Source organism: Ictidomys tridecemlineatus, chromosome 4 (genome assembly GCF_052094955.1).
Source record: "Ictidomys tridecemlineatus isolate mIctTri1 chromosome 4, mIctTri1.hap1, whole genome shotgun sequence".
NCBI classification, from domain to species: Eukaryota; Metazoa; Chordata; class Mammalia; order Rodentia; family Sciuridae; genus Ictidomys; species Ictidomys tridecemlineatus.
Genome location: NC_135480.1, coordinates 13,544,204 through 13,567,409, shown reverse-complemented (window position 1 = coordinate 13,567,409; position 23,206 = coordinate 13,544,204). Strand labels below are relative to the sequence as shown.

The 23,206-nt window shown below is 40.1% G+C and overlaps 3 protein-coding genes across 4 annotated transcripts in view; 1 reads left to right on the top strand and 2 right to left on the bottom strand.

Annotated features, from left to right (window-relative positions):
* LOC101968648 (olfactory receptor 5B2) overlaps nucleotides 1-12,655 on the bottom strand; it is a 28,983-nt gene extending 16,328 nt beyond the window's left edge. Inside the window, exon 1 of one of the 2 annotated variants that reach the window (XM_078045980.1) lies at nucleotides 12,473-12,655. The gene's annotated coding sequence lies outside the window, so the exon portion shown is untranslated. Of the gene's footprint in view, nucleotides 1-1,857; nucleotides 1,968-12,472 lie in introns of those variants that run through there. The other variant, XM_078045981.1, reaches the window with a different exon arrangement.
* On the top strand, nucleotides 1,210-2,154 carry LOC101968349 (olfactory receptor 5B12). Its single transcript, XM_005331660.3, has one exon. It carries the CDS (start codon nucleotides 1,210-1,212, stop codon nucleotides 2,152-2,154), a length of 945 nt encoding a protein of 314 aa, XP_005331717.2.
* Nucleotides 12,656-20,355: 7,700 nt separating the features above from the next.
* Nucleotides 20,356-21,300, bottom strand: LOC101962412 (olfactory receptor 5B12). The gene has a single exon (XM_005331566.3). The coding sequence runs from the start codon at nucleotides 21,298-21,300 to the stop codon at nucleotides 20,356-20,358; it is 945 nt and encodes a 314-aa protein (XP_005331623.2).
* Between the last annotated feature and the right edge of the window lie 1,906 nt (nucleotides 21,301-23,206).

Genomic DNA, 23,206 nt, shown 5'->3' with positions numbered 1-23,206 from the left:
TCTTAGCATGTAACTAAATGTCAGTCAATTTCAGCTTCAGTATCCATGGAATGGACATAATATTGCACATGATGATGAAGGTTATGTGAGGTATAGTGTTACAGCCTCTATTTGGTGATAAGAACATAGCAAATGCTCAGTATGTCTTCTCTACAAGCGCTTAATTCACAGTTAATCCCAACTTCTATGTCCCGGATCTGGAGCTATGTGTAAGGCTCAAGATCAAGAATATCTGCATGTGAATGTTAAAAACTGCTTAAAGGGACAAAGTGAATAACTCTTTATTTTATAAATGTCATTATTCCTGGACATAAATTACATATCCTATGTCCCATACTATACCATGAGATTATTCTAGGTGAAGGATGTTCACTTAACTATCTTTCAGGCTCATAAAATGCTCTACTGAAAAAAAAAAAAAAGTAAGTCAGAGTGAAATCACATTAATTTTACAAAGTGCCAAAGTACTATTACTAAATGCCAAAATTCATATGTTGAACAGCTAACCCCCAAGCTAATGATATCTCAATGTGGGATCCTTAGATTAAGTACTGAGAGAAGAACTCTTATGATTGGATCGGAGAGCTTTTGTGATTGAGATTGGCGATCCCTCGTTAAGAGACCTCCGAGAGCTAGCTATCCTCCTCCTCCATATGAGGACAAAGAGAAAAGTCACCATAGTGGTGGAGAATTTGCCTAGCATGTACCAGTCCCTGGTGTGATGTCCAGAACCACAAACAAAGAAAAACAAAATAAAGAAGCAGGAAAACAAATAGAATATTTCATGGTATTTTGTTAAATCAACCTGAATAGACTGAGAAACTAGTTATTATACTTTAGTGAAACAAATAATTTGAATTTATTTTGGAAACTTTGCATAAAGAGTTGGACCATTTCCAGTCATCTGATGATCTTAGAAAAGTCTTTTCTTTCTGGTACCTTACTTAGTGCAGTCATCCATGAAGCCAAGAAACGGCAATATATCATCTGCAAAATTCTTTCATGAAGGACACTGTGTGATCAGCTGTTAATGGACAGCTGCCTTCTGTTGTCATGGCAAGCTTCAGACCAGGACTCCTGGGAACCAGTTGTTGAAATTCTGAAGTCAGGCACAGAGGGGACCTGCTGAGGGAGCTCAGCATAGTCCTGCTTTCCTTGGTCATTCTGACTCTCCTCTCTCACTGCTACAGGGCAGCCTCATGAGACCCAATGGAGAACACTACAGAGGTGACTGAGTTCATCCTGGTGGGGCTAACAGATGACCCAGAACTGCAGATCCCACTCTTCATCCTCTTCCTCCTCATCTACCTCAGCACCCTGGTTGGGAACCTGGGAATGACCGCGCTGATCCTGCTGGACTCCCATCTCCACACTCCCATGTACTTTTTCCTCAGTAACCTGTCCTTGGTGGACTTTGGGTATTCTTCAGCTGTCACTCCCAAGGTCATGGTGGGTCTCCTCACAAGAGACAAAACCATGTCCTACAATGCTTGTCTCACCCAGTTCTTCTTCTTTGTTGGCTTTATCACTACAGAAAGCTTCCTGTTGGCCGCCATGGCTTATGACCGCTATGCAGCCGTGTGTAGACCCCTGCGCTACACCACCACCATGACCACAGCTGCCTGTACTCGTCTGACCGTGGGCTCCTACGTCTGTGGTTTTCTGAATGCCTGCATCCACACTGGGAACATTTTCAGACTCTCTTTCTGCAGGGCCAATGTGGTTGATCACTTTTTCTGTGACGCCCCTCCTCTCCTGGCTCTCTCATGCTCGGACACCTATGTCTGTCAGATGGTGATTTTCTTTGTGGTGGGTTTCAATGACCTCTTTTCCATCCTGGTCATCTCAGTCTCCTACCTGTTTATATCTGTCACCATCCTGAGGATGCGCTCATCTGAAGGACGCCAGAAGGCCTTTTCCACGTGTGGTTCCCACCTCACGGCAGTCACCATCTTCTACGGGTCAGGCATCTTCATGTACTTACAGCCCAGCTCCAGTCACTCCATGGGCACCGACAAAATGGCGTCTGTGTTCTACTCCATGGTCATCCCCATGCTCAACCCACTGGTCTACAGCCTGAGGAACAAAGAGGTCAAGAGTGCCTTCAAGAAGGCTGTGGGCAAGGCAAAATCTTCTATGGGACTCATAATTTAGTTGTGTAGCATCTGTAATAACACTGAATCATCGACCTCAAATGTATGGAAAAAATACCTGCTTATCCATCCCACCTATTTCTAATTTATTTTTTAAAAATATGAGGCCCCAAATAATAGGTTAGAAAGAATCACACAGCAACACAAAATTATTATTTAAAATCTTTACACTAAACTTGCTTATCCAAACTTCCACATGTGCGTGGACACTCGTGAGTACATATAAGCACTGGGAACGCATATTTTCATGTAGCGCACACCTACAGATGGAGAAATTTGTTCAAAACATACACAGATAGTTAATTTGACATCAATGATAGTTAATTTGACATCATTCGGGGCTATACACTTCCCTCTTATTGTACTGCATAGGTTGAGGGAGGTGGTGTTTCCATTTTCCTTTCTATCAAGAAATTTTTAAGTTTCTTCTTGATCCATTGGCTGTTCAGGAGTATTTGTATAGTTCCCAAAGTTTCTTGTTAATATCTGGGTTTATTGCATTGTGGATGATTTTGCTTTTTAAAAACTTGTTGAGACTTGCTTTGTGAGCTACTGTATGCTATATTCTAGAGGAGTCTCCATGCACTGTTGAGAAGAATGCATATTGTGCAGTTTGGGATGGAGTGTTCAGTGGATGTCTCCTCAGTCCAGTTGGTCTAGAGTGCAGTTTAATTCTGCTCTTTGATTTTATGTCTGGATAATCTGTCCATTGCTGAAAGTAGAGTGTTAAAGTCTCTTAATATTATTTTATTGTGTTCTAGATCTTCCTTTAGGTCTACAAAATTTTGTTTTATATATTCAGGAGCTTTGATATTTGATGAGTATATATTTATAACTACTTTTTCCCCCTTGTTAAATTAACACATTTATCATCACATAATGATCTTCCTTCTCTCTTTTTACTGCTTTGGATTTTAAGTCTATTTTATCTGAAATAAGTATGACTACTCCTGCTTTCTTTTGGATTCCATTTGTATGAAGTGTCTTTTTCTGTCAGTTCACTTTCAGTCTATGCTTATCCTGAGAGATGGAATGAGTTTTTCAAAAACAACATATAGTTAGGTTTTTATTTTTACCCATTAAGCCACTGTATATATTTTATTTGGAGAATTTGATTCATTTACATTTAAGGTGATTATCAAAAATTAATATGTTCATATTTAACATCTTGTTACTTGTTACTTGTTTTATATATTTATTGTGATTCCTCTTTTTACTTTTCTTCTCCCTTTTTCGTATGCTTTTCAGCTCAAGGATTTGTTTGATTTTTTTCTAATTACTTCAATCTCTCAGTGAAATTACAGAGTATACAGTCATTTCTCAGTCTTCTTATAGCTTGCTAAGTTTTCTTAAAATAACTATTTTGCATTTTCACATGTTGGTTATTACAGGATAAATTTCTATCAACTTAATATCAACTTATATTTATTAGATGAAATTCATGATTCCCTGAAAGTTCTTAATTTTTATTGATGTGCAACATCTATATCAGACCGTGCAACCTGTTCCAGACTTTGTAATCTGGCTTTGTTACTATGCTTCCAGAAATCCTGAACAGTTTATTTTCTGAGCCTATAGTCACTTCTACTACTTCAGCACTAGATGGTGCCCTAAGTAAAATTTTACCATGAGTCTATAGTTGGTGTATTGTTACTGTTTCAGCAACAGAAGGTATACCAAATCCAAGTTCAAAGGTATAGCAAATCCACAGTTCATATGTTGCTCAGAATGAATTCTAAGAATACCTAAAAAGGGAATTTATCTCTGTCCTTCACCTTGGGCCAAAGTAAGTCCATACACTCTGGCCATAGTCACCATCCTGAGTTCTGCTGAGGTGAGATTCTGCCTGACCCTGGGCATTGCCATGCAGGAAGAAGTCCCAGTCTCCTATATAATGATTTAACATGTAAATAATTCTTCTTCATCAAAGTAATTACTCTCTTCATATTGCACTGCCTGAGGATGGAAAGAATGGGGTGGACAATCAGTCCCATGGCCACCAACAGTGTTGAGGCAGTTAACTTTTCATTGCTGTGACAACTATATAAGAAGAAGAAAAAAAACAACTCTCAGGATGAAAGATTTATTTTGGCTCATGGTCTCAGAAGTTATGATCAATGTTTGGCAATACCCATTGCTTTGGGCCTGAGGTGAGGCAAGACATCCCCGGAAGGGCATGACAGAAGAAAGCTCAGCTCATGACAACAGGAAGCAGAGTGAGAAATAGGAAGACAAAGATATAGTCTTCAAGGGCTTGCTTGCCCCAGGTGACCTAATTCTCTAAACATGCTCCTATGTTGAGGGTTTCCACCACTTCCCTACAGATCATTCAAATAATTAATTCATCAAATGGATCAATCCACTCATGAAATTAGATCCTATCATTGGCTAAAAGTTCCACCTCTGAATGTTGCTGCATTGAAGACCAAGCTTTCAAAACATGAAATGTTGGAGAATATTTCCTATCAAAATAACATCATTCTGCCCCTGACCACCAAAAACTCATGCCCATCGCACAATGCAAAATGCATTCAGTCTCTCTTCAAGAGTCCCATAATCTTAGCAGCTCTAGCATGTCTCAAAAGTCCAAGCCCAAAGTCTCCACTAAAACTCAAGGCAAAGTCTTAGCTATGAACCCTGTAAAAATCAAAAAGTGAGTTACATACTTCCAACATACAATAGCACAGAGTAAACATTCCCATTCCAAAATGGAGGAACAGGGGCATAGAAAAAAGGGGTGGGTCCAAAGTAAGACAAAAATTTAGCAAACAAAACATTAAGTCCTATAGTTCCATGTCAGGCATCAGGGATACATGGTGGCAGGATGTGGACTCAAAAGGGCTGGAGTACCTCACCTCTATAACCTTTCCAGTAACAGCCCACATAGCTTCTCTATTGGGCTGGCTCTGCTCACTGCCTAAATCCTTCTTTGGCAGACATTCCACATTCCTGACATCTCTAAATTCCTAGTGTCTCCATTGCACCTTCAGCTTCACTCATTGCCTCATACATCACCCTTTCAGAGGTTACCCTCAAGAATTCTGACCCTGGGGCACGTTGCCTGGTCTTCCAGGTCTTCCTTTGAAATCTCACTGGAAGCCTTCATGACCCAGTGACTCTTACATTCTTCAAGCCTACAAAAATAAGAACCACATGAATGAAGCCAAGATCTACCACCAGCAGGAGCAGTTGTTGATTCTCTTGGAGCACAGCTTCAGGGACATCTGAGTGCCTGGATGACTGAGCATGGTGCACTGAATCCTGAGTAAACAACTTCCTAGGTACCCCTAGGGGAGGAGAGTACCCTGGGGTCTCTTCTCTAAGCAAAGGCTTTCAAACAAGTTTTTCACATTTATACCTATGATCCAAGTGGGGTCTGGATGACTCCTGAGATGCCCTGAAGGCATTATCTTTCCTATATTGTTTCTGTGCAAAGTACTTAGTTTCTGTAATGGCTCTGGTTTCTTCCGCAATAACTTTCTTGGCCCCAATTTTACATCTGATTTTCTGGCCAAACTGAAAGTTTTTCAATCTTTCTATTCTGCTTTTTGATCATGATTATCAGTAAACCTGTATAAAGACTACCACACGACTCCTAGATGCTGCGCTTCCTTGAAATTTCCTCTGCCAGATTAATTAGTTCATCACCTTTAATTTGACCAAAAACAAACTGTCAGAATATTGACAAAATGTCAACAAATTCTTTGCCAAAATATGATATGTGTGGTCTCAAGTCCATTTCCCAGGAGCGCACCCACTCCTATCTGAAACTTCACTTGCAACATTCTAAGAATTCTTCATCCTTCATCTTCAAAACTTTCCAAACTTCTCCTGTAAAGTAGTTCCAAACACTTCTCAGGTTAATAACAGCAATGACCCCATTTCTCAGTACCAGTTTTGTGTTAGTTGGTCTATTGTCACTGTGATAAACACTTGAAAAAAAACAACTTCATAGAAGAAAGACCAATTTCAGTTCATTGCTTTATAAGTTTTGGACCATGGTTGGCTATTTCCATTACTTTGAACCTCAGGTGAGGCAGACTATTATGGCAGAAGGAAATGGCTGAGGAAAGCTGTGTGGTTGGTCAGGATGGGGAAGGGAAGGGATAGAATATGCCAAAAGTCAGGCTGCAAGTGACCTGCTTTCTACAATCATGTGCATCTACCTACAGTTTTCACCACCATTTCACCATTTGTTAAGAAATTAATTCATTAAATGGATTAATCCATTGATGAGTTCAGAACCCTCATGGTCCAAAAGCCCCACCTTTGAATTTCGTTGCATTTGGGATCAAGTTTTCAACATGAGAGCCTTTGGGGAACATCCCAGATCCAAACTACAACAACTGCAATTCTAGGTCACACATGAAGCTCAAGGTACACGGAGACCAATGCAGCACAAGGGCTGGATTAAGCCCATCTTTCTATGGCCTGCATGTTGCTGTCATCTAGTCACGACCCACAACTGCCAAAACCAGCTATCAGTCAATTTAACCAGGAACATGGTCTCCATCTGCACCAGGGTGGGTCCAGAGGCTCCAATCATTGACCTGGACACAGGGACCACCAGGATTCACCTAGCATCATGTTCTCACACTGATCTGGCACCGTAGGGTCTTTTGCCTGTGCCTCTGTCCCACCCCAAGCAGAAGGAGTCTTGCTCTATACTATGATGAGATTACAGGATGCATGAAGGCAATCCTTTAATGGTCTAGCTCATGTAGGTCCAGAGGCTTGATCCACTGGCACTGGCCTGAAGGCAGGGGCCATGGGGCTCTGCCTGCTACTGTGTTTCACTGTCTAGGTCCTGATATTAGTTTCAAACTTAAGGCCTGGATTTAACTCCCTCCCCCTCCTCCAAGCAGGTAATAGCTCTTCTAGTCTGCTTTGCTTGGAGTTGAAAAAGGGTGAATACAAGGGACTCTTTTCTTCCTGACGTCCTTCAATGTGTCTTTTCTTGGTGTTATTTTTCTAAAACCAGGTTTTGTGGTCTCTCATTTGATTTCCTTAGCACTTGAGAAGGTAATGCCATGGTGAATCGCTGTTAAAATTTATGTTTCCGTGGTGAGACGAATGTTGTAGGACCTTAGTTGACCACCATCTTACCCTATGTGGCTTAGTTTGCCCTATTCTCCAGCTCTGCAGGATCCTTGAAAGCTAACAGAATTGGAACCATGATAACTGAAAACAAAAATCAGCCTACAAGACACTGAAGTGAGAAAAATGGGTTAGGAGCCTCCTAAAATGCCCCACCCCCAGAAAAACATCTCTATTTTATCTACCTAGCAGCTCTCCAAAAAGTCCCCCTTACTCAGAAAGTCAATAATTGTATCTTTTCTCTCATATATGGAAGCCAGAGAGGAATAAGGGGAGAGAGATGTGGGAAGGATAAGAAAACGGGAGACACCAGTAGAGTAAATGAAAGGACCAGGGGGAGGGTGGGAAAGGGGAAACACTAAGGTCAGAGGAGCCGTCACAGCGACCCCAAAGAAAAAGGTATTTGTGTCTCTTGTGTGGTTATTTCGAGCAGCCCAGTTTAACTGGAGTGACCCCTGAGCCTTTTAGTTAGGAGAACAGAAACCCGGCAATTGGCGTCCAACGTGGGCTGAAAGGTCTGAGTCTTTAAGCCTCTGGGACAAAAGCGCGACAAATGCTGGCTCCTAAGGGAACTCCAATTTAAATATTAAAGAAAGTTAGTGAGTTTGGTAATCCTCTCCAGAAGTTAAGCATGTTTAGGATTGCAGAGTATTTGGGGCAGAATTGTAGAAAGTAAGTGAATTAGACAAAAGGAAAATCTGTGACGTTAAAATTTTTAATATTGGGGTATAATTGTAGAGACTCTAAATAAATATAGTTATTAAGATGATTGATGGGCTAGGTTGTTGAGTCCTCTCCATGGAAAGAGCGCTTTTGTGAAATTTTTTAAAAATTGTTTTTGTAAATGCTTTAAAAAAAATATTTTTTTGGCCTTTATATTGTAGAAGTTTGTGCTAGGAGAGTGAGAAAAAGGGAGAGAAAATGTTGTGATGTATACCTGGAGAGAAATAAATTTCAATTTTCTATTGTTTTTGTCAATACTCAGAAAGTATATACTGACCTTTTTTGCTACATGATTGTCCTATGAATTAGAATGGCTGTGACTCAGCCGCTGGGGACATGAGACTTTAGCCGCTGCTGCTTGCTGCTCTCTATGGGGTCCTAGCCCCTGCAGCCAGCAGTGCTTTTAACCCTTGAATGACTTGACCTAAATGTGAACACAGACTAGCTTAAGATCTGATGGTAATGCTGGTGTCTGCCGCTAAAAAACTTTTGGAGTACCCACGTGCCACAGAAAAAAGTGCAGGATGCAGGAGTACACAGGCTGCAACCCCAGGTCACAGAGACAAAGCAAGCTGCCACCGCAGTAGGATCTTGGCCAGGTGGGGGAAATTCAAACAAAATTAAACAAAATGCAATTGGCTAGGAAAACTTGGGGAACTTTTGCCAGACAATGGGCAGCGGACTCCATGTTGTTTGCGTCACCATGGTAACCACGGATGCCTGGCAGGAAGAGGGGGCTTCCTGGTCCCACCTCCCACACTTTCACGGGCTTCCGATTGGTTCTTCCACAGTCACTCAGACAGGACTTCTGATGCCTTTATTGGGAAAGCTGCCCTGGATATTAAAAAAAAAAAAGTTACAACGCTTAGATGGATTACAAGATATGACTTTGAGAGATTTAGTCAGAGAAGCTGAGAAGGTATACTATAAGAGAGAAACTAAGGAAGAGAAGGAACAAAGGAGGGAGAAAGAAAGGGAGCAAGGGGAGGATGAAAGAAGCAAAAGACAGACTGAGGCATTGACTAAGGTCCTGGTCACAACAAAAAATAGGTCAGAAATTAAGAGACAGGGAGACAGAAAGAAATACCTGGGCCCATGCCAAAAGCCACCTCTGGCTTCAGATCAATGTGCCTACTGTAGAAAAAAAGGACACTGGGCCAAAGAGTGCCCTAAAAGAAATAGCCACGCCAACCAGCCATTCTAACTCTGGAGGATGACTACGAAAGTCGGGGCTTGGATCCCCTCCCCGAGCTCAGGGTAACTTTTAAAATGGAGGGGACCCCAGTAAACTTTGAAATGGATACAGGGGCAGTATACTCAGCCCTTAAGGCCCCACTGGGCCCTCTATCAACTAAAAAGTCTCTAATTCAGGGGCTAACGGCAGTAAATATCGGGCTTGGACAACTAAGAGGACCATGGACCTGGGAAAAGGAAAAGTCCATCACTCCTTCCTAGTGATCCCAGAATGCCCAACCCCATTGATGGGCAAAAATCTGCTCACCAAACTCCAGGCCAGAATAACTTTTAACCCTGAAGGCCCCCAAATGAAATTTCTAAATCCTTCAGTAAAAACTTTTATAGTCATGGCTTTAACTATATCAGTAAAAGATGAACATCAACTCTTCACACACCCCCAAAACTGATCAAACAGGCAAGCTATCCCAGAAATGGATAACAGATTACCCAGATGCCTGGGCAGAAACTGCTAAATTAGGCCTAGCCATAAAACAACCTCCAATAATGGTGGAGTTAAAAACCTCAGCCTCCCCAATTAATATTAAACAATATCCTCTGAGCAAAGAAGCTAAAGATGGGATAAGGCCCCATATTCAGAAATATCTGGCCTTGGGGGTCCTAAGGCCCTGTCAATCAGCCTGGAACACTCCCCTGCTACCAGTAAAAAAGGCAGAAACTGGGGACTATTGCCCCATTCAAGACCTAAGAGAGACCAACAACAGAGTGTAGGACATTCACTCCACAGTACCTAACCCGTACAATCTGCTTAGCACCCTAAACCCTGATCAAAAATGGTATACTGTCCTAGACTTAAAAGATGCTTTCTTTTGCTTGCCTCTGCATAAAGATAGTTGCTGTTTGCTTTCGAGTGGGTAGACCCAGAAACCAGAACGTCTGGTCAACTAACTTGGACCAGACTCCCATAGGGGTTCAAAAACTCCCCCACTCTCTTTGATGAAGCCCTCCAAAGAGATCTCAACAACTTCAGAACTATGCACCCCGAAGTCACCCTGCTTCAATATATGGATGACCTGCTACTGACAGCTGATACCAAGGAAAACTGTGAATCTAGGACCCAAGCACTATTATCCGAGCTTCTGCCAAAAAGGCCCAAATTTTCCAACAAGAAGTAATCTTCCTGAACTATTCCCTTAGGGGCGATAAACAATGGCTCACTGAGCCCAGAAAACAAAACGTTGTGCAGATACCACCCCCATCTAACAAGAGGGCAAATAAAGAGGCTAAATTGGCAGCCCTAAACAGAGTAACCATGTTAACACTTTCCACACCGGGAGAACATAAGGACACTGACACTGAACTCCTCGACTTTACTGAGTCCAGCCTGCAATTTCAGAAAGCCCGACACTACATTAAAAATGTACATCAACTCACTCACCTTAGTTCAAAAAAAATTGCAAACATTCCTAAAAGATCAAGAACAGAATTTTCCACTAACCAGCTCACAACAAAAGGAAATAGCTGAACAGGTAACAAAAGCCTGTCAGGTCTATCGATTGGTTAATGCTTACCCTTCCAAGCTCCCTGTAGGAAGGTGCCTTCAAGGGACCAGACCAGGACAATTTTGGAAAATGGACTTTACTGAAATTAAGCCAGCAAGGTATGGACTTAAATATCTCCTAATCTTTGTAGATACATTTTCAGGATGAATTGAAGCCTTCCCCACAAAAAAAGAAATGGCACAAATGGTAGTCAAGAAGATCCTGAAAGATATTTTTCCAAGATACGGCCTGCCTAAGGTAATAGGGTCTGATAATGGACCGGCATTCGTGGCCCAGGTAAGTCAGGGGTTAACCAGGACCCTGGGGATTAATTGGAAATTACATTATGCTTATAGACCCCAAAGCTCAGGACAGGTAAAAAAAAATAAATAAAACCATTAAAGAGACCTTGACAAAATTAAGCTTGGAGACCAGCATAAAAGATTGGACTATGCTCCTGCTTTATGCACTGTTTTGTGCAAAAATATACTCCCTCTGTTTCTTTGTGTAACCTCACCCCCTATAAAATTCTCTATTGTGCCCCTCCTCCAGTAAGGAACCTAACCCCAACTCTAGGACCTAACAATCCCTTCCACACCCCCTTGCTTAACAGACTTAAAGCTCTTGAAAAAACCCAGTGATACCTGTGGAAACAGCTGGCCACTGCCTACCAACCTGGGGACAAAGGAACTCCACACCGATATCAAGTAGGAAACTTCATCTATATAAGACGACATCAGGTGTCATCCCTAGAACCCCGCTGGAAAGGACCATACCAGGTGCTACTTATAACACCTACAGTGGTAAAGGTAAACAGAATCACTTCCTGGATCCATGCCTCTCATATCAAGCCTGCGCCCTATCCAGACTCTGGCTGGGAATTGGAAAAGACTGGTAACCCTCTTAAATTGCGTATTCACCGTGTGGATAAGGCTATAGATTCTCCCCTTGACCACCAGTAGTCCTAACCCTCATCAGCCCATTCTACAACAATGGCTGATCATAAATCCTACTGAACAGGAAGTATGGTCTATCTTGCATACAGCCCCCTTAAGGACCTGATGGCCATCTCTCCACCCAGACATTTGTCAATTGGCTATAGATCTTTTCTATTGGGTATCCCTGATGAAGAGGATCCCACTAAAATTCCATTAAATCCCTTCCATATCATAGATAATAAAAACAAACATTATGGATGTAGGGACACGAGAGCCAGATGCAGGTTGGCTAACCTATATTACTATGTTTGCTCGGCAAACTATCAAAGCCACAAACAATCAAAGCTATATGGGGGAAAAACAGACTTCTTCTGTAAGTCATAAGGATGTAAACATACAGGGGCTACCTGATGGAACCCAAACCTCCGCCAGTTCTCAGACCATTGCCCCTTGCTGAAGTAACAGGTACTGGGGTATCTCTCCACCCATTCACTCCTCTCTTCTCCTGTCAGTGCCCACACAGGGTCCCACCAGGACTATCCAAAATGTAATAAAAATGGCCTTTAAAGTTACTTTATCATTACTAAAAACAGGTTACTAAAAATTTAAAGTCCCTCACAGGCTTTTTGGGATACTCACTCCAGTCTTCCCCTCTGCTCTACCTGTTCTACTACTCAAGTTTTTATTGCTAAAAAAATCCCAAACCCCTTTTCCATTATTCTTTTACATCTCTCCTTCCTCATTCTCAGATCCACGGAGCTGCTCTCAGCACCGCCTTCCCTGTCCTCCCCCTCTATACCAGGCCCACAAAAAAGTCTTAACTGACCTTCTCCAGAAGTCTTCACTATAGCTGACTTTAGGACTTTCAGCAAAAGAGTCCCTATAAAAGAGTTCAGTATAGATAAACTTCCTCTTTTCATGTTGCCCTGTTCTACTTGGCCACTGGCTGAAAAAATCATCACTCCTAAGCTAGACACCCCCTTACTAGTTTTTCACAAAATCTGTGAACAAGGCCTCTGGCCTTGATCTGGGGCTTCACAGAGATGGCTACATTCCTAAGATAAAAAAGTTATCAACTGGGCTCCATGGTAACAGCTGTCAAGGAAAAAAAAAAAAAGAAGTTCTCCCCTTCCCAGGTGTCCTTGAAAAGTTAACTTGCCCAGAACAGGAAAAAAAAAAAAAAAAAAAACAGAAACAAAAACTGCTTTTTGTAAACTTCTGCAGACTGTAAACTTCTAAGCCCCTTCCCTTACATGCTGAGTACAAAATTCTAAAACTACCTAAACTTGGGGTTCAAGGGATTAATTGATTACAACAAAAACAATGCCCTCTAAATCCGGTTGCAACCAAATAGAACTGTTTCCCTGTCTTCAGTGCTATCTTAGGTGCCTTGCCTTGTCCGTCCCTACAACAGTATAATTCTATATACTTAAACATTATTTATGTTTTCATAAAATGGTCAACAGATGTGATTAATTATGTAATGGTGCAGATGTTTCCCAGAGTGCTCTATCATGACGCAGGTTCATTTAAAGACCAAATAGGGGGACATACAACCCGGTTCCTCTGGGAACCTGTATCCCTCACTTTAGCCATCTTATTAGGAATGGGAATTGCTGCAGGGGTGGGCACAGGGACCACTGCCCTGGTCCATAGGACACAACAAATGACCCAATTAAAAACAGCAATGGACCAAAACTTTAAAATATTAGAAACCTCCATCACAGCTTTGCAGGAATCTTTAACCTCTCTCTCTGAAGTTGTTTTACAGAACAGGCGAGGGTTGAACCTCCTCTTCATGAGAGAAGAGGGCCTTTGTGCTGCATTAAGAAAAAAAATGTTGTTTTTATGCCGACCATACTAAAGTTATAAAAAAAAAATCTATAAATAAATTAAAAAGACACCTTAAAGAGCGTCAATAAGAGAGAGAGGCCCAAAAAGGGTGGTATGAGTCTTGGTTCACACAGTCCCCCTGGTTAACTACGCTTTTATCAGCCCTGGCCGGTCCTTTAATAATTTTTATATTGTTGCTAACTCTAGGACCCTATTTGCTCAACCGTGTAGTTTCCTTTCTCCAAGCCCAAAATTGGACAAGTCAAACTTATGGTAATCAGACAACAATATACCCCACTAGCAGACACAGAATGTGACACCCCCCAATGATCACTTTTATGATTAAAAGTAGCCAGAAGACGAAGTGGGGAATGAAAGGTTAATAAAATAGGTACTTGTCACTCTGTTTTTCTATATGCTTAACAAAACACTGTTGAAATCTTGTTCCCAGGATGTGTTGTCCCCAACTGTGAACTGTTTGCTAATCTTGTTCCCAGAATGTGCTGTCCCCAACTGCCAAACTGCAGGATGCACTCCCTCACTCGCCCTGACCCATCAATGAACTTCCCTCCCTGCCCTCTCCAAGAAAAGTATATAAGCTCTGCTCAAGCTGTTCTCAGGGCTCTATCTCTCTTTGCTATAGAGGGAGCCCCAGCATGCTGGTCTCCAAATAAACCCACCCTTCTGCTGTTGCATAAGACAGTCTCTTGTGGTCTCTTACTCCGATGTTTAGCCGGACCCTTACAAATTCTACAAGTTTCTACGTTGCAGCCCTAAATTTAAGTTAGTTCTGAGTTAAATAATCTGACTTTTCTTTATAGTTGTGTTACTAAATAATGTTCTATTGATGAGAGATATCAAACATGCTTGTTTGTATTTAACTTTAATTTTTGATGTTATGGGGATGCATTTGCTCGACACAGGAACAAAGCTGGCAATGTTCCTGTGATGACCAAAAAATCCTTATTTTCATTCCTGACTATAAGAAATAAATATATATATATATATACAAGGATCTTATTTCAGTTACATCAAGTGACGTCACATAAAAGAGTGCACTCCTAAGTAAAAATAAATTAAAATGGATCCAAGTATTTAAGACCACGTGGTTACATAAAGTTAATACAATTATAATTTATATTCTTATTCTTAATATATTTTTTAGATATTTAGATAACCTATATTTGTTAATCTATAAAATAATTAGCACATGTCTAATTGTTTAGTTAATATATATTTTTCTAATTGTTTTTCTTCAACAGAAAACCCGTAATTTATATGTTTTATACATACATTTATCAGATACAGTCTTTTAATTACAGATATTTGAGATAAATGTATTTACTATAAATTAACTTTTAAGTAAAAATACAATCTTTAAGTAGTTTCTAATTCTCAAAGTTATTGTTCAAACTCATAAGATGATAAACAAATATAATTCTGTCTACAAACTATCTAAGGATTTTAATTATATTTTCATTGATATTTCTTATCAAAGTACAATAATTTGTTTATAGATTCTAAGGTTTTCAGAAATTGTTCCAAAGTATAACCAGAAAAAAATTCTAAAAGAAAAAGATGCTTCAACAAAGAAAAAACACACATTGGATCCTAAAAAAAAAAAAAAAAAAATCATCTTTGGATAAAACAAGGTCTTTATATTCTAGATTTCAATGATAAAAGTATTTTCCTAAATAAAAAAAATATTATTATCTAAACAGATGATGCAAAAAGTTAAAACAATTAAAAAAGAGATTTATATATACTGGACTGACTATAAAAATTTTAACTGATTAATTCAAGGATATTTTAGGCTATTTTCCTAATTTGACTATACTAATGTGATCTAAGATTTTGTCCATATTTTGACATGATAATACCTATTAAAATGTTAAGTTTATTTCCTTAAAGAAAGGTCTTTATTGCCTAATGATTCTTGCTGTTTAAAACAAAGATTAATTTTGGTAAATAAATTCATATCCTCAATTAAACACTAAATATATTAAACTGCTAACTTAGATCCTGATTTTGACAATTGTTCTTTAAGACTATATTTGATTGATTCTAAGACACAAAAAACTATTGATTTTTGCATATTCTGTTTGTTAGATAATTATAAAAATAAAAAAAACATTTTATTAAGGCTAAAGTTCTCCAAATTAAAGTCATATGTTAATTTTAAACAATAAAGGTTACAAACTTTAAAAATTCATTAATATTATGTAAGTTCTCTGACTGGACCTATTATCTATAAAAATATGTTAAGATTTATATAGTGCTTCCTACACTAAAAAATAACCTTAATCAGATTTTTTAAAGGCAATTAAGAGATACCTATTTAAAAGATAATATTCTAAAATATAGAGATATTTTGAGATATTCTCTCAAAAGGAGATTGAGGGTTCTTTCTAAATTGTTAGGATATATGGACTAGTCTATATTAAAAAAATATAATAATAAAAGATAAATCTATTCTTATCATTTAAATAGTTATACTATCACCTAATGGTAGTATATAAACTAATGATACTATGACTTATGCCAAGCCTTTACTCAATTTTATTAAATAAAAAAGGGGGGGGGGAATACAGGACTCCAGAGACGCACACTAGATTTTACAAATATTTTAAAGTTTTTTTCTTAAATTGTAATATTGAGAGTCTTAATGTTACTGAACATGATTCAGTGAGTTAAATCAGATATCAAAGGAGAGTTTAAACCAGTCATCATGATAATGACTGAGAAACATGGCTCAGAAAGGTATCCAGCTACAGAGTTTACAACCATGCAGCTTCAGGAGCTTGTCAGGTAAATAAAAATTATGAAAAGACTTGTATGGACCCATTTCCCAGGTCCACCTTTAATGTGTTTTGCAGTGTGGACTGCAAAGTCCACCCATGAAAATAGATTAATTGTCCTGACTGTAATGATCAGTTATACCTGTATATTGATTCTATGGTCAACAGGCTGTCTGGAAGTATCTTTTGAAAAAAGACAGTGTTGAAATAATGGATTGTTCCGCATCCATATGGATGGCGGCTATGGACCAGATGTGAGTAACACCAACTAAGGGCCAGTTCTCTATGAGGCATCATGCCCTGAGTCTTTCACTGCTCTCCTCTTCATCTATCTGTGTCTCTCGGCTTTGTCACAATATTACTGTTTGTCTGTCTATGACCTTTCTCCTTCCTTCCTGAATGCAGCCTCGCCAGCCCAGTGCTGTGAGCTGGGCCCTCCACGGAGAAGAAACCTGAGTTTGCTGATCCTAGGGTAAATGCTGGCGTGGAGGCCACAGGGGCATTATCTATCAGGAGACAGAGAGCCCTCTCAGACAATGCCTTGCACACTCCACATCACCCTGTTTGGCCCCGGAGAATGGCTGGTTAGTCAATGACGAGTAAGATTCTTCAAGGGAGGGACAACCTAAGACAGGCACAGTCACAGAGGGGCCATCAGGAAAAAACTTGGGGCCAACAGAGGTGAGGCCCAGAATCTCACCCCCACACACACCTATGCAAAGGCCTAATTCTTTACCCCTTCTGAGAGAAGTCTCCTGCCTCATGACTGCTTTGCTCCCCACGTCCAGCTCAGATCAGAACCCTAGTGACAGAGACCTAGTCAACAGGGACTGCCTGCTCACCACAGCAGGAGACAACTGCAGCTACAGGAATGGGCCATGTCTGGATGCTTCTCTTTCTTGGTTCCCATTTTTTTCTATGCTCTTTCCTTTTCCTTTCTTTTCTCAGCAAGGTTCTCCTTTGACAATCAATTTAATAAAGAGGAGAAAATGTTGGAGTAGCCTTATAAGTTTCCTCACAGTGTGGTTACATTAGGCAGGAGATGATTGGCTTATGGATATTATCTTGCTTATGATTGACGAGCACGCCCCACTTGAACCTTATAACACTTGTGTGCATTCCAAAAAGAAATTGAGCTATTGGATGTCTACATTAAATTTGTTATTAGCCAGTTATCATCAGCTCCCGTGACTGAGGTAGCCAAAGTAGCCGAGCAACAAATTGACCACACCAGTGACAGAAACGTATGCTAGACAGCAGATGAAATACCCAAGCCAGCCAATTAGGATGGACTTTAGTGACTAAGACTACATTTACCTATATGGACAATTGTTGGGAAGATTATTAAAATAGATTTTTCCAAGAGTATTTATATTACTGACAGACCTAATTAACTCCTTAAATGTGAGGGTTAAGAGAAAAAATGATAAATACCCTGTAGCCTGTAAGAATATAACTTATTGCATCATTAGTTACTGCCAGCTAATATTTCAGAGCTATAATATGCTGAAGTTAATATTCAGGCTTTAAAACAGGTGTATGTCAAGTAACCAGACCTAGGCAAACTGCTGGTCTCATAATCCCTGAAGTGACTACTTTAAACATTATTCCTTGCTTTTTCAATTGTGGCCTTTGTGGCTATGTCTTAAAACTTACAATGTATGGATTTTCTTAATGTTTGACTTAAATTACTTCCAAGATCCTTCATGGTCAGATAAGTGCTGATAGAAAGATGAGACTAAATAATGATGCTCTAGAAGATAATGTAATGAATAATGTGAGTGAGCCCTTGGCTCTATGGTCTATGGAGAGACAAATAAATAATGTGAGTGAGCCCTTTGCTCTGTGGTTTATGGAGAGGCCTAAATGCCATGGCAATGAAAATGTCTCTCACTATGGCCAAACACAATGCGTCCCAATAAAATTGGGAAAAGATTAAGAATCTTCTGGTGAGTGTTTGGCAAAGTAATAACAATCCGGATTATCGTGTTGATTGTGTTAATGAAGACGATGTTTTCTACTAATTGTGTTGTGAAGATGATATGTTTTCTACTAATTCTTTTTGTATTTCAATAGCAGATTGTGATGACCTTGGGCCAAGAGTCAGGTGACTGAAAGAATTTCCCAGTTACATTCTTTTTATATATATTAAGAAAGGGGGAATATGTGGGAGACCAACCTTACACATGACTGAGTCACACTCCCCGGCAGGGTGCTGAGGCGCTCAGTCACAGAAATGTGGTTGGTGTCTCGTGCATGGGTGTGTCTTGCTACAGCCCCGTGGGTGAAGCTATGCTCACCTGTTCCTTTGTAATCTAACCCCTTGCCCTGTTTAGGATAGAATATTCCATGGAAGTGCCTTGTGTGTGTCCCCTTCTCTTACTGTGCCCTTGGGTGTGGCCTACCCAGGTGTCAGTCAACCTGATGACAGTGGACATCATGAAGATAGACTCAGCCCCCTGAAACCTGACCCCTTGCCTCATCTGAATAGCTTCCCTCAATAAAAGGGGTCAGCACGTGCTCTCGATCTCTCTCTTTCTGAGGACCCTTAAGGTCAGAGGAGCCGTCACAGCGACCCCAAAGAAAAAGGTATTTGTGTCTCTTGTGTGGTTATTTCATGCACCCAGTTAGCCCAGTTCAACTGGAGTGACCCCTGAGCCTTTTAGTCACGAGAACAGAAACCCAGCAGAATGATATTAACCAAATTGTATTTTTTATATCATGTGTATGTCTGAATATGTATCAACAAATTCCACTATGATGTATCATTAAAATGTACCAAAATATGGAAAATAAAGGAAAAGTCCAATTCTGGTTTGTCTTTATTTCACTTGACTCTTTTCACTCATTAAAAAGAGCCTTATTCTTGGGCATATATCAAAGTTTTGAGTAGCAATTATATACTACTGCAATTTCCCAAAGATGTAAATATCACTTGGAGCAAATAACAATCTGATGAAAAAATCTAAAATAAAATTTCTGGAGAAATTTTAAATTCCATAGAAGGCTTTGAAAATCTCATATGTCATAAAAATCACATGCATGTTCAAAGATTCCAAGGCATTCCAAGAAAAAGGCCTGGGGTTTAATGTTGGCTTCTTGGACCCACTTTGAAGCTAGGCTCAAGAGGAAATGAAGATCATGAACTTGAACGTCTGGATCATTGAGAACATGTTCCAATATGTATAGAGAAGAATGAGAGAATTCATGGCGTAAAGCATTTAAGAAAGCATACACAGTTGTCAGCGAATCTCTGTATTAGTCAGCTTTTCAACACTGTGACCAAAATACCTGACGTAAAAATTAAAGGACAAAAGATTTATTTTGGCTCACAGTTTCAGAATCTTCAATCCATGGTCAGCCAGCTCCATTGCTTTGGACCTGGGATGAGATAGAACATTATGACAGAAGAGAGTGGCAGAGAAGGGCTGCTCAGCTCCTAATAACCAGAAACCAGGGAGAGAGAGAGGGAGAGAGAGGCACTAAAGGCAAGACATTCCCCAGAGTACATCCCCAGGGACACCCCCTTTTACTAGATCCACTTCGTGCACTTGGAACACCTCCCAATAGTTCTTTCAGATTATGACCCTTAAATTGATTAATCTATTGATGAGGTCAGAACCCTCATGATCTACTCATTTCCAAATAGCCCCCTCTGAACATTGCCACACTAGAGACAAAGCCTTCAATGCATAAAACTTTGAAGGATATTCCAGGTCCAATCCATACCATCCGCTAAGCCAGCTGAGTAGACTTCAGTGAGCATACCAAAGGAAGACAGAATTAACATAAGTGATCTAGAAAAACTGCTAAAGTCATTGGTGACTTTTAACATAAGTAATCCAGAATAATCCTTTCCTTCCAGGGAAGGAAGACATGATTTTCAGAATACGCTACACTTTACTATCTAAAATGCTGTTTTGTTTTAAAAAGTGAATCACATAAAAAAAAAGAGAGAATGAAAAACACAGGTTTAAAAAATAGTTCATATAAACTATCACAGAGGAAGTCCAGTATTGGACTTAGACATAGAATAATCTGAGATACATAGAGCTATGTTATTATGCATCCCATATAATTAAAAAATAAATCCTACAGAAGATTTTGCCTTGCCCACAGCCTTCTTGAAGGCACTCTTGACCTCCTTGTTCCTCAGGCTGTAGACCAGTGGGTTGAGCATGGGGATGACCATGGAGTAGAACACAGACGCCATTTTGTCGGTGCCCATGGAGTGACTGGAGCTGGGCTGTAAGTACATGAAGATGCCTGACCCGTAGAAGATGGTGACTGCCGTGAGGTGGGAACCACACGTGGAAAAGGCCTTCTGGCGTCCTTCAGATGAGCGCATCCTCAGGATGGTGACAGATATAAACAGGTAGGAGACTGAGATGACCAGGATGGAAAAGAGGTCATTGAAACCCACCACAAAGAAAATCACCATCTGACAGACATAGGTGTCCGAGCATGAGAGAGCCAGGAGAGGGGGGCCGTCACAGAAAAAGTGATCAATCACATTGGCCCTGCAGAAAGAGAGTCTGAAAATGTTCCCAGTGTGGATGCAGGCATTCAGAAAACCACAGACGTAGGAGCCCACAGTCAGACGAGTACAGGCAGCTGTGGTCATGGTGGTGGTGTAGCGCAGGGGTCTACACACGGCTACATAGCGGTCATAAGCCATGGCGGCCAACAGGAAGCTTTCTGTAATGATAAAGCCAACAAAGAAGAAGAACTGGGTGAGACAAGCATTGTAGGACAAGGTTTTGTCTCTTGTGAGGAGACCCACCATGACCTTGGGAGTGACAGCTGAAGAATACCCAAAGTCCACCAGGGACAGGTTACTGAGGAAAAAGTACATGGGAGTGTGGAGATGGGAGTCCAGCAGGATCAGTGCGGTCATTCCCAGGTTCCCAACCAGGGTGCTGAGGTAGATGAGGAGGAAGAGGATGAAGAGTGGGATCTGCAGTTCTGGGTCATCTGTTAGCCCCACCAGGATGAACTCAGTCACCTCTGTAGTGTTCTCCATTGGGCCTCATGAGGCTGCCCTGTAGCAGTGAGAGAGGAGAGTCAGAATGACCAAGGAAAGCAGGACTGGGCTGAGCTCCCTCAGCAGGTCCCCAGTTTTGCAACACCTGGTTCCCATGTGTGAAGCATGCCCTGACAACAGAAGGCAGCTGTCCATTAACAGCTGCTCACAGTGTAGTCCATGAAAGGACTTTGCGGGTAATCCATTATCATTTTCAAGCTTCATGAATCACTGAACTAAGATACCAAAAAGAAAATACTTTGATAAAATCATCAGATTACTAACTGGAGCACGTCCAAATGCCATCCAACTTTGTAAAACAAATAAAAACTATCCTTGAAACTTGAATAGCCTAGTGTCTTGGCCCTTTCTGGGTGTTACCAAAAAAAAAAATATATCATATACTGGATCGAGTATAAGGTATAAAAATTTATTTTTCCCTGTCCTTAATTCTGGGAAATTTAAGGCTAAGAGTCTGGCAGACTCATGTCTGCTGGGGACCTGTTTCCTATGTAGAGATGGTACTTTCTTACTGTGTCTCACTTAGTGGAAGCAGCCCACAATCTCTCTGGGGTCTCCTCTATAAATGCACTAGGCCTATCCATGAGGACTCTTCTCTCATGGCTTAACCACCTCTCTTATCCTCCATCCATTTGGAGCTTAAAATTTCTACACTTGGGGGCAGGGATTGTGGCTCTGTTGTAGAGCGCTTGTCAACACATGAATGGGGTTGGTGGAGAAACAGAAACAACCAGACCGTAGCATTTAGCAAAATTAATATGAAACTGAATTAATTTTACTTCTACTGACTTTTTGTTATTTTCATTATGTCAAGAAAAATGTAATATGATAGTGGAAGACTCTTAAATGTATGTCCTTAGTCTAAAATGATCTCATGGTACAAGTTGCTATGCATTTTCCAACACAGAGAAGACAGTAGAAATTCTTGTACAAGAATTAAAGACACTTAGAAAATAAACATTTTTTACTTTCATTACATTAGTACAACTTTTAGGTTCTGCATCAGTTCTCCCTGATTTAGAAGTGACTTATTCAGAGTAGAGTAATTAAGGTGCCTTTTTTTTTTTTTTTTTTTTTTTGGTACCAGGGATTGAACCCAGGGACATTTAACCACTGAGCCACATCCCAGGCCTTTTTATATTTTATTTAAGGGCAGGGTCTCTCTGAGTTTCTTAGGTCCTGTTGGGATTACAGGTGTGTGCCACTATGCCCGGCAAGGTACCCTCTTAATTCCTTAGAAAAGTACTCATTTGAATCAATACTCCCAATAAAGATTTCTCAAATTTGGGAGCAGGAGAGTACTAGGAATATTTTCAAAATTTTTTACCAAATTTCTTCTCTACATATAAAATCTTATATTTTAATTCAACATCTTTGTGGAGGACAAAAACATCAAGCTTGTTTTAGTTTACTGAAAAGTAAACAAGAGCTACAAAGATTCTCTGAGGCACCTGTTGATCTTTGTATTATCTTTTGTTCCACACACCGGAAACTTTCTTATGGATTGAAATGTCATATAGTTAGTTCTCAGGACAAACTCAAAATTCAAATCTTCCTGACAAAACACTCTCTTCTCTGTATCCAAATCTCATGTATTTTTCAAAGAAGAACAAGTTTCAGAGCTTTCCTGAGGTCTTCTTCAAACCTTCCCCTTTGTACACCACTATGCCAGTACCATTAATAGAATGTATTATTTTTTGCTCTAAAATTTAATTTTACCTTAATTTGTTATTTTCCATGTATAGAAGCCATAATCAATTATGACGTCAGCTATTACAGATATAATTTATTGATCATTTACTCCATTTCCACAACCAAACCGAACACTGTGACACTTTACCCCAGTAACTCTTCACAAGTCAAGTGAAATATTATTCCCAATTCA

Excerpts from the sequence above, each read along its gene's own strand:
- LOC101968349 (XM_005331660.3), top strand. The coding sequence starts at position 1,210 with ATGGAGAACACTACAGAGGTGACTGAGTTCATCCTGGTGGGGCTAACA.
- LOC101962412 (XM_005331566.3), bottom strand. The coding sequence starts at position 21,300 with ATGGAGAACACTACAGAGGTGACTGAGTTCATCCTGGTGGGGCTAACA.